This window comes from Lepus europaeus, chromosome 4 (genome assembly GCF_033115175.1).
Source record: "Lepus europaeus isolate LE1 chromosome 4, mLepTim1.pri, whole genome shotgun sequence".
Lineage (NCBI taxonomy): Eukaryota > Metazoa > Chordata > Mammalia > Lagomorpha > Leporidae > Lepus > Lepus europaeus.
The window spans coordinates 9,580,795-9,596,836 of record NC_084830.1 but is presented as its reverse complement, the minus strand read 5'-3'; the positions used below and the strand labels follow the sequence as shown (position 1 = coordinate 9,596,836).

The 16,042-nt window shown below is 60.3% G+C and overlaps 1 protein-coding gene across 3 annotated transcripts in view; it reads left to right on the top strand.

Annotated features, from left to right (window-relative positions):
* Positions 1-2,016: 2,016 nt before the first annotated feature.
* CCN4 (cellular communication network factor 4) overlaps positions 2,017-16,042 on the top strand; it is a 34,118-nt gene continuing 20,092 nt past the window's right edge. For all 3 annotated transcript variants that reach the window (XR_009865661.1, XR_009865660.1, XM_062187958.1), the window contains exons 1-2: positions 2,017-2,204; positions 14,963-15,245. Coding sequence is in view for 1 of the 3 variants with exons in the window: in XM_062187958.1 (XP_062043942.1) it covers positions 2,133-2,204; positions 14,963-15,245 (355 nt within the window). In the remaining 2 variants the exon portion in view is untranslated. The remainder of the gene's footprint in view (positions 2,205-14,962; positions 15,246-16,042) is intronic.

The following is a 16,042-nucleotide window of genomic DNA, read 5'->3' as shown; positions in this document are numbered from 1 at the left end:
GTGTGGAAGGTCAGCCATGGAGCTGGGCTGAGACGAGTGTTCCGGGCCACCTGGAGCCCGGAAGAGCTCTATGCACGGCCGACAGTGGCTGGACCAGCGGCCGGGCACTGGGCATTAACCCTGCTCATGTGGGGATGGATGTACGGCAAGCCAATAGCATCAGCCTGGTGCCACGACTCTCCCAATCAGACGCACGACAAGCTCATAGCCGCCTTCCGGCTGCCCCCACCCCAGGCCCTGCGGGCGAGGCACTGACGGGACCCTGTTTCTCCAGATGAAGGGGCTGGGACACAGGGCAGCGGCCACTCACCCAGAGAGCTCACGGGGAGCGGCAGGACTGGCTGGCACCAAGATGCCTTCCAATGGACCACCCTGCCGGGTCCCCAAGGTTCCCAGGGCACCTGCCGGGGAGACGGGGGACTGAGCCACCTGACGTCTCCCCAGCAGGCAGACACGGTCAGCGGTGTGAGCACGCGTCCGGGCGTCTGTCCCAAATGCTCACTTCAGTCACAGCTCCCCCACACAGCAGCTGTGCTCTGGGTTCTGCCACGCAGCATGGAGAGCCCTGGGCGCGTCTCGTCCTGGCTCTGTGCCTTGTGGGGCCAGGAGACTTTGGCCTAGCGTCTCTGGGTTTTCTCTCCGGTATGTGTAGCTCCAAGGAGTAGGCCATGCGGCTGACAATGGCTTACACAGTAAGCGACTGATGAATGTGGTGCGGTTCCAGGTTTGGTTCAGGAGCAACACAAAGTCCCAGGAACACACAGCCTATTATTCTTTGTGCTTTGCTGTTCCCAGTAGGCTGGTTTTTCATTCTCAGGCTGGTGCCTCACACATCCAAGATGGCTGCTCCAGCTCCAGCCATCACATTTGGACATAAGGAGAAGAAGAGGAAGAGAAGAGATGATCTTTCCTCTCCTGAGGAAAGAAATCTTTTCTAGGAGCCCCCTGCCCCCAGAAATTTCCCACTTTGGCTCATGGGTCATAACTGGGTCAGAAGCCCACTCCTCAGTAATGGATGGAGAAGTCATCAGAGCCAGCCCCTGTGGAACCCTTTGCACAGACACAAGCCGGCTGCCACCTCCAAGCATCCACACAGACGTCCCCATCCTGCAGGAACAGGGAAGCCAAGGAGCACCTGGGGTTTTAACCACAGGGTCCAATGTTCCTTCTGTAGCCTGCAGATGGGGACTTGCTGGGGTGTGACAGGAGCTGTGAGCAGGTCAGCATGGCTGAGCACAGGGCAAAAGAGGAGGGGAGAGTGAGAAGGGGGGAGAGAGAGAGAAGGAGAGAGGGAGAGAGGGGAGAGAGAGAGAGAGAAGGGGAGAGAGAGACGGGGTGGGGGTCTGGGAGCGGGTTGGCCCCAGAGGCCACGCCAGGACTGGGCATGCCATGCCAAGTGCAACAGCCAATAGGTGACCCGTGGAGACCAGGTCCCGGGGTAGCCCCAGTGGATGCTGGGGGAAGGGAGAAGCAGCTGGCGGCCAGGCAGGAGGCCCCTGCCGTGGTGGTCCACGTGGGGGTGGCGGGGCTGGGCTGGAGCCCATCAGGAGACGGCCCAGCAGGAGCCCCACGCTCCCCAGGGAAATGTCTCCAGGCTCCTACACCAGGGCCCTCTGGCTGAGGGGCAGGGGCAGGGCCCCTTTCATTGGCGGGTAAGGCCATGATGATAGCGTGAGCTTTGGGGTCCCTGGGCCTAAGCCCCCCTCTGCTCACAGCCTGAGAACCACAAATGAGGACCAGGAGTGAGGGGGTCGCATTTCTACCCCTTGCACCCTGCCTGCTGCTGGGTGGGAATGTAGCGTCCCGGCGTGAAAGCGTAGCTGGGGAACTTCCCCTTTAAGAGCTGTCAGAGCTGGGGGAGGCTGGCCAAGCTCAGGCTGGAGGTGGGGACAGAGGGAAGAAAGAAAAAAAAGAGAGAGAGAGAGGGGCAGGAAAAGTTTTTCGGAGGAAAATGCGAGGTTTGTCCTCCACCCTGACGTCAGATCTCGCCTTCATAAAAGCCGCCGCGGGCCGCGGAAGAGGCTCAGCTGCTGTCTGCCTGATGGGCCCAGCCAGTCTGGGCCCAGCTCCCCCGAGAGGCGGCCACATCCTCCAGGCTGCTCGCTCCATGCCTGTGCTGCTCACTTCCAGGCATGAGGTGGCTCCTGCCCTGGGCACTGGTGGCAGTGACAGCAGTCGCGGCGGCTGGCGGCGGCCTGGCCACGGTGAGTCCTGCCCTGGGGGGGAGCTCGGAGAGGGGACCCAGCTGCTTTCCCTCCAGGTCCTGCGGCAGCCGGGGGGCCGGCGGGCAGGGTGGGCAGCGCCCGCTGGTGGGGGCGGACAGGGAGGTGCTGATCCAGGGGGCCAGGGCGAGCCCGTGGGGGAGAGGCAGGGCCGCCGGGCTCCGAGGGACCTGGCAGGCAAGGAGAGGAAGGGGCATCCTTTGGGGGGGCAACCAGGCGGGTCCTGCCTCCTCCCTCTTCCCACTCGCCACGAAACAGGAAGGGGTGCTCAACAGAGCCGGTGAGCGTGGACCTGGACCCCAGATCGGCCCTGCCAGTCTGGTCCTGTGAACTTGCACGCGTCCCCCGCCCCCAGCCCCGGAGCAGCCCAAAGCCAGGCAGTTTCAAGACACCTCTGGGGTGTCTGCGTCAAACTTCTACAGCCCCGAGCCTCTGAGATGGGATGCAGGAGAGAGATGGGAAACGCCAGTGTCTGGCAAAAGCTCTGCTCTTGAGCATCGGGGGCACCTGCCGCCGCCCTGGGCTCACACAGCAGCGGCTGGCAGAGTGAGCACCCTTGGGGCTGCCGGTGCGGCCGCCGGCCCTCCAGGAGGCGTCCTGCAGCCTTGCTGTCTCCCACCTGCACCCCAGGGTGCTCCAAGGGGGAGGGGCAGAGGTGGGCACCTCCCAGAAGCCGGGCAGCTGGACACGTGGCAGCGCACACCCATGCCACTGCAGCCGGTGTGGCGGGAGGGGCAGGGGGAGGCAGGCGCAGGGCGGGCAGCCGGGAGGCAGGCGGGCGGCATCTGAATCCAGGAGCCCACAGCCTGGGCCAGTGCCTGCTGCTGGCAGGAGGACCATCCGGACTCACTCACTGATGGGATCCAAGTGCCCCTTTCACAGATGAGGCCATCGAGGCTCAGGGCTAAGCTACTCACCTGTGGCTCACAGACTCTGCATCTGAGTCGGGCAGATCGGAGGCTGGGAGCTGGCGCCGATGGGGAGCCGGGTGACGGGCTGTAGTGACAACCCGGGGACTGTGTCTGGCTCAAGTCTGGGTGCTCCTCACCTTGCATGGGGCCAGCCTGTAACCCTGCACAAAAAACACTGGCTCCGTGTCATGAGGGAGACCGAGGGAGCCTTGGGGGAGGGGGTAGGGGCAGAAGGGACTTGCCTAGCGTCTCAGGAAGTGGCCAGGGACCCGAGGGGGAATGCTTGGATGCCATACCCCAAGCTTTCTTCTAGAGTTTTCCCAGAATAGCGGAGGGAGCCAGGTGAGCCCTCACCTCTACTGGGAGAGCTGCACCTAGGTTTGGTGCAGGCTCACAGGTGCTGCAAGAGGCAGGAGTATCGGGGACGTCTGAGACTGCGGGATGAGGAAGAGGAGGAGGAGGTGGAGGAGGGAGACAGATGTTTGTGGGTGACTCCAGGTCCCCGGGAGCCCCCAGAGCAGCCGGTGCTGGGGGCAGCGGGGCCACAGCCGAGGGCTCCCTCAAAGCCCACGTAGCCACAGCTGGCAGCAGGGACAGAGGGGGCTCCCGGGAGGAACCGAGGCTGCCTCCCCCCAGCAGCCCCCACCTGGGGAGCCACCCCTGCTCGTCCACACCTCGGGGGTCCCCAGGACCCAGCCTCGGCACTGGAGTTCTGGGGGAGCCCTCCAACCTGGCAGGGCCCCCCACCACGTGGCACCAAGCCCGGATCCACTCCACAGCCGGCAGGGCTGCGCTGAGAAATTCCATACACAGCACCCGCTCCGATTTCTATGGAAGGGAATCCACTCAGGGTCCCGGGGGCGGGCGGGATGCTGATGGAAACAATGACCACACATGTTCCTATGGAAGAGACGGCTGTGATTGCCAGGCCGACTGCGGGGAGGGAGGCTGCTGGGCGAAGACCTCCCTCCAGATGGGAACACGCGGAGCCAGGGCCAGTGCGGGGAGGGAGAGGGAGCCCAGGAACACAGCCGCACGGGCTCGGGAATCCGCCCTGTGTAGTGGCGCCTCACACACAGGCCTGCTTTTTCTCCTCTTTCTTCCTCGTGCATTTTTCTGAGAGCCCACCGTGTGCTAAGCACTCCCAAGCCCTGGGCTGAACATAACAGGTGTGGCCCCGTGGAAGCGCTACCCCAATTCATCCAGCCCACATGCACACCCGCTCATCAAGCCCCTCCTAAAATTCCCTCAGCAGGAGGGCAGATGCAAAAGCTGAAACCCAGAGAGGCTAAGTCGCTTGCCCCAGGTCACACAGCGAGCTAGCCATCCCCTGGAGCTGATCTCTGAACCTGGGCCCTGTTTTCCATAATCCAGCCTCCTGCCTCCCTGGTCCCGGGACTTGTGCAGAAGGGAGAAGTGCCTGGTCCCTGCCCCACAGAACTTGCAGCCTCGGCGGGGAGGCAGGGTCGCCAGGGTGGAAAGGCTACGATGCCGGCCCTGCCACTGCTGTGTTGGTCTCCACGTGTCCCTCCCCAGTCCTCCTGGGTGAATAGGGTTCAGCTCCTCCAGTCCACACCCCCAGAACCTGAGGACTGAGACCTCGCAGGGCGTCCCGCAGGTGCACAGAGGTTGTAGGTCTGTGGGGGTCCAGGGCCAGGTGTGCAGGCGTCCAGGTGAGACATCCTCTGGCCCCTGTTGGTGGGCACGGGGTGTGCCCAGCAGTCTGAGCATTGTCCAAGTGTGTGTGTGGTGTGTCTGAGTACGCGGGACTCGCCTCTGCTCCCAGGACCTACGGCAGAATCGTGTGCCTCGGGTATGTGGCAGAACAGCCTCTTTATAAACCAGAGGACATAAACCACACGGCTTTCTTACAGAGTCGGGATCCAAGTGTGTGCTTCCAACCCCACCCAAGGCCACACCCTCAGCCCCGCTCCCAGCCCCTTCTGGCTGCCAGCACGGCCCCTCCCGCCCTCAGCTGTGCCCGGGATGCTGGCCCACGCGGCACGGACAGGCGTGCCCCCTGCGGGCAGCCAGCCATCTGGCACGGGCACAGTAGTAGGCACAGCAGGAGGCCTCCACCCACGCCTCCGTGGGAGACAGCGCTGGCCACACCTCTGGATCCTCAGCCCGCCCAGCCCACCAGGTTGTAGAGACAGCCCCACCCTGACCAGTAAAGCAGCCACACTGCTGGGAGCGTTGGTCAAACAAAAACCCTGGGGTGGCTCCAGGAAATTCTGCCATCTCTCCAGACACAGGCTGGGGTCAGTCCACAGGCTGTGACTTCAACATAGGAGCAGAGAGGAGATGCGGCCTTGGTCTGGGGGTCCCGGGAGGGGCCGGGAAGGGTAGCAAGCACAGCCCAGGCAGCCAAGCGAGGTGACAAGGAACCTGCAGACTTCCCATCACAGCCACTAGCTGTGGTGTCCCATCTACGTCTCGCACGGTCTTTGACTGGACAAGGCTGGCCAAGCAGGACACAGGGCCCCTGGAGCTCTGATAATCCAAGGGCAGCGATGGTGCCCAGGGCACTTAGACAAGCTGTGCTCTCCAGGATAGGAAACGCAGGCCGGCTGAGCTCACACCGTGCCCTGAGAGCGTGCGTTCCAGCAACCTCCTGGGCCTGCTGAGAGCACCGAAGAATGGACATGGCACAGCCAGCTCCTGGCACCCACAAGGGGACCAATCCCCAGCGCGCCAACCACAGGGGCAGGGACAGGGAATCCAAATCTGGGTGGACGCACCGGCCGCAGACAAAGTCCCAGAAGGGAGCGGGGGTTTATAAAGACCCCAGGTTAAGAGCCAGGTGGGGAGGAGGGGCAGGTTTACCAATGGGCTGTCCTGGACACCTGTCTGGGGCACCTGTCCTGGCATCTTCTAAAGATCCTCAGACGTCCACATCCTTGTCTCATCTAGAGGAGAGCCAACGAACACTCCAGGTTCTGTGGGGGAGAAAGGGGAGATGACAGTGATGATGGTGGTGGTGGTGATGATGGTGGTGGTAGTGTTGATGACGGTGTTGTTGGTGACAATGATGATGGAGTTGATGGTGATGATGGAGTTGATGATGGTAGTGATGATGATGGTGGTGTTGATGATGGTGATGATGATGGTGATGATGGTGGTGGTGTTGATGGTGATGATGGTGGTGATGATGATGATGCTGGTGGTATTGAGATGGTGATGATAGTGGTGATGATGGTGGTGACAGTACTGAGGTGAGGATGACAATGGTGATGGTGGTGATGTTGGTGATATTGATGGTGGTGATGATATTGATGGTGATGGTGATGGTGGTGATGGTGGTGATGGTGGTGATGATGGTGGTGATGGTGGTGTGATATTGATGGTGATGATGATGATGGTGGTGATGATGGTGATGATGGTGGTGATGATATTGATGGTGAGGATGACGATGGTGATGATGACACCTGCAGGCAAGCCTCCTCTCTGGCCAGAGTAACAGGGTCCCTTGATGCTGCCTGTGGTTCCCGTGGCCATCCTTTCTCTGTGGACCCAATGTCCTGCTGTACATGAACCCCTGCAGCTTCCAGAGCCATGCTGACGGGCAGTCTGCTCTGTCCTTACCTGGCAGTGGCGTCGAAAACACCTTCTTTTTTACTGGCAGATTTATTTATTTATTTGAAAGGCAGAGTTACAGAGAGAGGTGGAGAGACAGAGGGGGCTCTTCCAGCTGCTGGTTCACTCCCCAGATGGTCTCAAAGGCCAGGGCTGGGCCTGGCCAAAGCCAGAAGCCAGGAACGACTTCCAGGTCTTCCATGTGCGTGCAGGGGCCCAAGCAGTTAGGCCATCTTCCACTGCTTTCTGGGGCGCATGAGCAGGGAGCTGAATTGGAAGTCCAGCAGCCAGGACACGAACCGGAGCCCTTCTCTGCCGGCATTGCAGGTGGTAGCTTAACCCGCTCGGCCACAGCGCTGGGCCTGAAGATGCTTTCTTACCTGGTGGAGAGGAAAGTGTGAGGACTCCGGGGGAGCCTGGGGCCTCACTCAGCTAGCGTCTGCTAAGCCTTGATGGGGGCGGGGCAGTGAGAGGAGAGCCCCGGCCCCTCCAGGAACTGGAGAGAAGGGCTTGGGCTCTGAGGCTGCCCAGGATGGGGACGGGGCCAGGGCGAGGAGGACCTAAGGGTAGAGAAGTGCTCAGAGACCAGGGATCTGGGACCTGGCCCTGAGGTAGGACAGAGGGACCCAGCGTTGCACTGTGTGACTTTACACAGGCCACCTGCTCTCTCTGGGCTCATTTTCTCACCTGGAACCTAAGGGACTCCTAAGTGGGTTCCCGGCTGCTGTTGTCCCAGGGTCCTAGAGCCCAGCGGGCATTCGCTGGGGGCAGGCGCATGGCCAAGCCGCAGGGTGCATGTGCGGCACCTGTTGCTATGGCAGCTCAGGCTGCCGCCTCTCTGGAGAGGATGTGGTCGGCCCTGGGGTGGCCCTCCACACATGCCCCCTGCCTCTCAGCCATCTTGTCCCTGTCCGGGCACACACGGTGTGCCCCCAACAGCTTCATGCTCCCCACCACCACTCTGCAGTCTTCCCAGCCACGCCTCCACTCCCTGCTCCCGCCCAGCCTCATCCTTGGGGCACCTTCTTACCGTTATCCCGAACCCTGCCTCTGTGCTCATGCCTGCTCTGTTCCCACCCTCCCGGCCTCATGAAGCCAATGCTGTCGTAGGCGCTGGGTCTCCTTGACTGCTTCTCACCCCCTGAGGGCGCCTCAGGCCTTGCTGCCATGCAGAAGGAAACACACCCTCAGCTGGCACGCTCTGCGGGCCCTGCTCCCTGTGGGTTACCCGTCCTCACACCTTTCCTCCTGCAAAGCCACCTGTCCTTGCGTGCCCCTGGGCCTTTGCACACGCTATGCCTGCCACCAGCCTTGCTCGTGTCTCTCCCTTGCTGGGTTCGCTCTCACCGTCTTTGCTGGCACATTATGGGTACACAGGATGTCCTTGTGGAATGGACCTTTGCTAAGCCAGGGCTTCCTACTGCAGCATGGGAGGGAGGGGCCCTGGACCCCTTTGCTAAGAGAATCAAGTGGCAAGCAGCAGCTTACGGGCTTGGATCCTGAGTACCTGTTCCATCCTGGTTCTGCTGTCATGTGTGGGCCTCAATTTCTTCCCCTGAAAATGCGTACAGGGTGGCATGTCTCCCCCTGCCCATGTCCCCGGTGAGGTGGTTAGAAGGAGGTTGCAGCCCACAACCTGGGGTCAAGAGCTGGTGCCACCACTTTGAAACTCCACAAACAAATGAGCAAATGGCCAGGCCCTTCTAACCTGCACGTGTAAACCCAACCCTCCGCAGTAGAGGCTCTGGGGTGGCGAGTTTGTGAAACTAATGAGTAGGAAAGCTTACAAAGCCACCGGTCCCATGCGGGATCAGCCACGGGGCCCTCGGGGCCCTGGCACCTGCCCTGGGGAGCTGAGTGCAGAAGGCTCTGGTCCCACGGTGGGCGGAGACCTGGTCCTCCCAGCGCAGGTGCCCCCGAGGACACGGAGCTCAGCATCCCAAGAAGGCGGCCTAAGCCGGACCGCTCTCCCAGCCCCAGGAAAGGCGGCCCCAGGGGGTGACTGAGCACAGGCGCCCAGCGGTACTCCTCCTCCTCGGAGGCACTGGGAGCCCGTTCCTCGCATTAGTGGCAGCTCTGCCCTCTGCAGGAGCAACAGTGCAGTGGGGACGCAGGTGGGCCGGGGGGGGGGGGGGGGGGGGTGAGGCACAGCCCCGGGCCCAGCGGCCCGCATCTCCCACTTCCCGGAGCCTCTCTTCAGGAGAAAGGGAAGCGAATCCCTTCCAAGATGAGCAGTGCCTCCCTGAAACACCAGGGCCCAGCGGGGGCTGGTGGGGCCGTTCCTGCCTCCACCCTGCCCCCTGGTGGAGCATTTGAGTACTGGCCGACCAAAGTCTGACCACCTGTGCTCCCGAGAGTTGGGTGGGTACAGTGGGTGCTGGGCTCCGAGAACGTGGGGAAGGGGCAACCTGTGCCCAAAAAGCCCCTGAAAAACTCCTCCCTTCTCTCCTGGAGCCGCTTGGCACCATGGGCTCCACTCCACCGCAGTGCACATCTGTCTCCACCTGACTGCCGGGCATGTAGCAGATGTGTGTGTGTGTGACAAGCGGTGATCACGGCGAGCTGCTCCCAGGTCTGGTTTTTGCCCCCATTTTCCAATCATTTTAATGAAGCATCAAGAGCAAAGTACATCGTTGTCGATGAACGGCACAAGACGTGCTGTCAGCCAGGCCCCCGGGGACCCAGCACGAGGTGCTTCGTGAGCTCACAGGGGAAGTGAGTTGGGGGTAATGCATACATGCAAAAGCCAAGTGGGCTGGCGTTTGGCACCGTGGCTAGGCGGCCCGTCGCAATGCCCACACCCCATACCGGAGCACCTGGGCTTGAGTCCTGGCTCCACCCCCTGTTCCAGCTTCCCGCTAATGCGCACCCTGGAGGCAGCAGGTGGTGGCTCAAGCGGCTGGGTCCCTGCCCTCTGCCCTGGGTGGAGTTCCCAGCTCTGGGACATTTGGGCAACGAACCCAAGATAAAAGGTCTCTGTCTCTTTCTCTCTGTGTGTGTCTTAAAGAAACAAATAGAAAATATTTTACATGGAAGACCCCTCTCCCCCTGCCCAGTGCTTTAAGGCCATGGTTCCCATGCCCAGAAGAATCCCCAGGGGTCACAGGTCAAGCTGAGGGTCCTGGCCCCTAGTCTAGAGTACCTCCCATCGAGAAAAGTTACAGCCAAACATTCCGGAAGCCAGCAATCTGCATTGCAAACAATTCTGCAGAACAGGATCTCAAAGTTTACTGCTTCCGAACAATCTGGAAAAAGCCCAGGATCCAGACTCCTGTCCAGGCAGCGTAGGTCAAGATTCTGGGGGACAGGGCTGGCCGTCAGTGTGCACGGAGGTTCCGCGGGGTTCCGGGCGGCGTAGGTCAGGATTCTGGGGGACAGGGCCGGCCGTCAGTGTGCACGGAGGTTCCGCGGGGTTCCGGGCAGCAGAGTTTGGGAAGCACTGCAGCCACTTGTTGCTGGGAGCAGCTGGCCTGGCTGGTAGGAGGGGCCTGGCGAGGCTGAGCGCGTGCTGGGCTCCTGCCCTGGAAACACCAGGAGCTGCCACCTCCTTCCCGTCGTCCATACCCGCTGTGGGCTCTGCCGAGTGTAGTTCCAGGAACACATCGTAAAGGAGACTGTTATACGAGCAGCTGCCACCTGCGAGTGCCAAGGGAGTTTTTTTTTTCTCTCTCTCTCCCTGGCGTTCCCTAGATAACATTCTGCTGGCTTCAGTTTTTCTTTTTTCCTTCTGGTTTCTGCTGCTGGAGAGAATGACCCGGGCCTCACATAGCCTGGGCTTGCATAGGTCAGTTTCTCCATCTGCAGAATGGGCACACTCATTGCTGCTTGAGTAGCTCATGACGGGCAAGGGAATGGCAGGGATTTCTGGGGAAGGGGTGGGGTAGGGTAGGAGGCAGGTTCCTGCCCGAGGGTGTGGACAGCAGGGACAGTTGCCAATCCCCATGGAAATGACAGCCTGGTAAGAACCTCGGGTTGGGGGGTACAGCAAGTTAGGCCACCTCTTGCAATGCCCACATCCCATAATGTAGCGCCTAATCAAGTCCCGGCTGCTCCGTTTCCGATCCAGCTCCCTGCAAATGCGCCTGAGAAGGCCACAGAAGATGGCCCAAGTCCCTGGGCCCCTGCACCCACATGGGAGACCCCAATGGAGTTCTGGGATCCTGGTTTCAGCCTGGCCCTGCTCGGGCTGTTACGCCCATTTGGGGAATGAATGAGTGGATGGAAGATTGCTCTTGCTCTCTCTCTCTCTGTCTTCCCCTCTCTCTCTCTGTCACTCTGCCTTTCAAGTAAATAAACAAATGCATAAAAAAGTCAACAGAAAACCTCACAGGCACCCAACGGCATGGGCAAGAATCCTGGGGTTGCCAGGGACAGCTGATCATTCTCGCGTGGCTGAGGCAGGCTACTTCGTACAGCAAACAGGTGGATTTTGCCTTGTGCTTCTGGAGCTGTGAGGTCTGGGACTTAGCTTGCCGGGTAGCAGTATCCCAGGTAGCCCAGGGTGTGACGCGGCGAGAGATGGGGAGCAAGTGTGTCTGTGTCTGCCTCCCTCCTCCCGTAAACCACCGGGACTCACTTATGGGGGCTCCACCGGAAGGATTTTATCTCAACCTCATCACTTCTCAAAGCCTCCTCCAGCCCCACAGTCAGGGGAAACACTCACCACCCCCTGAATACCTGGTGGTGGGATGAAGGCCCTGGGGACACTCAGACCACAGCCACGGAGCCCCCCAGCCCAGGACACAAGCAGCATCAGCAGCCCCAGCAGGGACGCGACCACAGAGCCGCCCCTGCTGCCTTCCTCGTAGGCCACATGTGGTTGACATCAGTGCCAGGTGGATCGGAGGCAAGGAGTGGTGTGGCCCTGGTGCTGGCTTGGTCTGGCCCCTGGCTCAGGGCCCGACACGTAATTAGCAGTGGACATTGATGTGGGGGTCATGGCGCCTCGCCGCGATGCCTATCTGGAAGACGGTGGCCCCTGCAGTCACCATGTCGCCACCTAGGGTGTGGAAGTCGACGCTGAGCCGTCGACCCTGGCCACATGGATTGTGAGGGATCTGCGCTCGCTGGTGGCTGTGGTCACGTGCCCTGCGTGTCCGTGCTGGACCAGGCGTCCTGACCCAGAGGCTCACTTAGCAAAGCCAGGTTTGCCCAGCGGCGCTGATCTAGTCTGGGCGGGGTCTGGAAGGCTTCTGACCACTAGGTGGTGCCAACAGCAAGGGCTCGGCTCCCTGATGGTCAGGCGCTCATCTGCGGCCTGCCCCAGAAACCCCATAAGCAGGATTTCTCTGTAGCTTCCTTTCGCTCCGCTTCGGACACTCACAAAGGAAGTTTCCTTCTGGGGATCTTTAACGTGGCCAGAGCCCCGAGGGAGTGGGGTATCCATCCCAACCCAGCCCAGAGTGGGCAGACCCCGTGCTGCCCGGGGCACCACGGGGGGCAGAGGCTGCACAGCCCCGGTGATGCACAGGGCAGTGACGCTCCTAAGGGTGCTCCGTGCACAGTCCCTCCCTGGGACTTCTGTATGCACGGTGCCCCTGCACCCTCCCAGCAGCCTCTGGAGCGGATGTTCCTGTGCCCATACAGCAGATGCAAATGCTGAGGTTTAGGAAGGTTAGGAAGCTTGTCTGAGGCCACACAGAGAGCACCCGTGTCTGACTGTCTCAGGTCCCATGTTCTCTTTTTTTAAAAAAAATTATTTATTTACTTGAAAGGCAGAATTAAACAGAGAGGCAGAGAAAGAGAGAGAGAGAGAGAGAGGTCTTCCAGCCTCTGGTTCACTCCCCAAATGGCCACATTGGCTGGATCTGGACAGATTGAAAGCCAGGAGCCAGGAGCTTCTTCTGGGTCTCCCACGTGGGTGCAAGGACCCAAGGACCTGGACCATCTTCTACTGCTTTCCCAGGCCGTAGCAGAGAGCTGGATCAGAAGAGGAACAGCTGGGACTCGAACCGGTGCCCATATGGGATGGTGGCGCTGGTGCTGCAGGCCAGGGCTTTAACCCGCCGCGCCACAGCACTGGCCCGCCATCCAGCCTCCTATGTTGTTTCCTTGACACCTGAACTCAGTGCTGAGCGGAAAGGTTCCAGGACACGACCTCTGATGACCTCTTGGATGTCACATGACACCAAGCCCTGTTTATTCCACCTCCCTCTGCCTCCATCCTATCCCCCAACCAACAGGTAGGGAGCCCTGCTGTGCACCCTGCGTGGTGCCCCAGGCACAAGGCAGGGAAGGCTGCCTGGAGGAGAGGGCGCCTTCCCTCAGCCAACAGCACTGTATACAAGGCCCATGGGTGCTTATGCACCTCCAAGAGATTGGAGTCACTGTGCGTGTGTGTGGACATGTGTGTGGACATGTATGCGTGTGTGTGGGTGTGTGCACGTGTGTGCGTGTGTGGGTGGCATGTGTGGGTGTGGTTGATTTTACTGACTTGAGATTTAGAGGTTTTTATTGTGTCTTACGTGTTTTGGGGAAAATGTAAACAAGGTAGGCAAGCTAATGCCACCCAGGTGAGCGCCGCCCAGGCGAGCGCCACCCAGGTGAGCGCCGCCCAGGTGAGCGCTGCTCAGCGCTGCCAACCCCGGGAGCTCTCTGCCCCCTGCTGGAAAGTCTTGCAAAGCCAGGTGGCCCCCAGAGCCTCCCCTCGCTGCAGCCTTGATCCCCTTGATTTTCTTGAGTGTCTGCTGTGCCCTCACAGACAAGCCACCCTGTCCCCAGCACAGACAGTGCCGCCCGGCCTGTCCCCATGGAGAACACAGGCATTAGCCGCCAACCCCAGCACAGGCGTCCACTACCCATGTGTGCCCAGTCTGCAGGAGAGCCAGGTGCTCACCGCAGGTCGCAGGGAATGGCAGAACAGGCAGGAACAGCATCTCAGCCACAGGGAACAGCAGGGCAGTGGCCCTGAGGTCGGCCTGAAATCAAACCTGGAGCTGGCAAGAGCCCAGCTCGGTGTTGGCCTGTCTGGGTGCCAGGACCCCCACATCAATGTCCACTGCTAATTACGTGTTGGGCCCTGAGCCAGGGGTCAGATCAAGCCAGCACCGGAGCCATGCCACCTCTCCTTGCCTCTGATCCACCTGGCCCCCAACTCAGCCAGCCAGAGAGGTGTCTGCCGGGGCCCAGAGGCCCAGCATGCTCCCCCAGGGGCGCCCGGCCCCTCACCCAGGACCCGGCGCCTTGTGTGGCCTTAGACTCCCCTCTCCTGTCCACCTCCCCGCGAGCTGTGGGACATTGAAGTCTGTCTTCGAAGGCCTGGGCTGGCTCGGAGAACCTCAGTGGAGGGAAGAAAGGAGCCCCAAAGAGGCCAGCCTGCCGGGGAGAGGGACGGGGCTCACCCAAGTCTGGCTGACACGGACGGCGTTGTCCTGGCTGTGCCCGTCGGCCCTGGGGGTCCCAGCTTCCTCCCCGGTAGACAGGCGGGAGGGGCATCAGGCTGAGAGCACGCCAAGGTCTGTGCACCCACAGAAAGCGCTGCCCTCATCTCTGCACCATGGCCGAGAGGCCTGGACGTCAGGCTCCGTGCGTGGGGGTGGGAGGCGGCGGGCAGCCTGGTTCCAGCCCTCCGTTGGGGTCTTCCTAGGGCTCAGGCCTCCTCCAGGGCAGGGTGTAGGGCGCGGTGGAGTTCAGGGGCAGCCAAGGAGGCAGGAAGGTAGAGGATTCTCTGGGAGCCCCTGGACTGACACTGGGACCCCACCCCCTCCGGCTCGCATCTCTTTGGCCCTCAGTTTTCCTCCTCCCATGGTCCATTGCTCTGTGCGTCATATCTACCAAGTTAGAGACAAACGCAGTGGCTGAGGGATGGGTATGTGGTGGGGTATGGGTATGCTGGGGAGGAGTGTGGGTAGGGGAGTGGCCTGAGGGGTCCAGTGCCCTGAGCTCAAACCAGGGCCCGTGCCCGCAACAGGAGCTCGGCTCACGACCCCACAGCTGCGAGGAGCTACAGAGCTGTGCACCTGCTGCCGCCACCCGCCAGGCTGCTGCGGCTCACAGCAGGAACGCAACAGCATTAAAAGGCGAGCTGGCTGGGGTTAAACAGACGCCGTGTGACTCAGGGCAGAGGGTGGGGCTGCGTGATGCAGCAAAGAGCCTGGGCTACAGGCTGGAAGTGAGATTCGGGCAGTTTGGGAGATGCTTGGCTATCGGAATGGCTGAAAGGAAGAGCCAATGTAATGGGAATGTGACCGCGGAGCTCTCTGGGGTAGAGACCTCAGCCTCCACAGCCCCTTCACCTCTGCCCTTCCCCCACAGGCCCTCTCTCTGCTGCCCACAGCCATGGCCCCCACCGCAGCACCACAGGAGGAGACTACTTCCTCACGCCCCCAGTTCTGCAAGTGGCCGTGCGAGTGCCCGCCCTCTCCGCCCCGCTGCCCGCTGGGGGTCAGCCTCATCACGGATGGCTGTGAGTGCTGTAAGATGTGTGCCCAGCAGCTTGGGGACAACTGCACGGAGGCCGCCATCTGTGACCCCCATCGGGGCCTCTACTGCGACTACAGTGGGGACCGCCCGAGGTACGCAATAGGAGTGTGTGCACGTAAGTGAGAACCCCCCGTACCTTCTGATCAGCCCCCGGCCCCCCAGCTCTGCCCAAGGCCCCTCTCCCTCGGCATACACACAGCCCTGCCCATGGACAGGTCTCTGTTCTACAGGAAGTGCTCTCTACCCTGGCCCGTGGGTGGCCAGAGGCTGGGGCTTTCCTAGGAAGAGAGGGATTCCTGCCCTCCTCTTGCCTCCAAAATCTCTTTCCTTGCTGTCTTCTCGGTCCTGGAGACACACTCGGGCCTGTCCACCAGGAAAGACCTCAGCCTGTTCTTGTCTCTTACTGCCAGGGTCTTTGATCAATACCCATCACCTCTCCAGGATCCTGGAGAGCTCCAGATATTTTAGAAATATTATAAATTAAATTTATGTAGTTTAAAAATTGGTAGACTTGAAAGAATGAAAACCAGCCATCTAAAAGCATTCTTTCCTGCTAGCCTTGTTCCTTTAGTTACTACACTTGTAACTTTTTAATCCTTATAGTAACAAGGTGTGCAATGTATGTCTTCTATATATTAACCACGGTGATATATTAATTTTGGATGATGTATTAACATTCCTATATGATAGCTGATGATTCACCTCTTCAATACCACCAAACACCTCCCTGTCTTCCGGATATAACCGCCATGATATTTGCTTACACAATCGTCTGCATTTGCAATATTATGATGATGTAAATATTGTTCACTGCAGTATGAGGGAGCGCACTGTTTGAATTTCCTTTCTTGTGATACTTTATGTTTTTCCTGGAGTTCCTAATTGCCTTTGCTTTTTCTTCCCTCTTGGTCT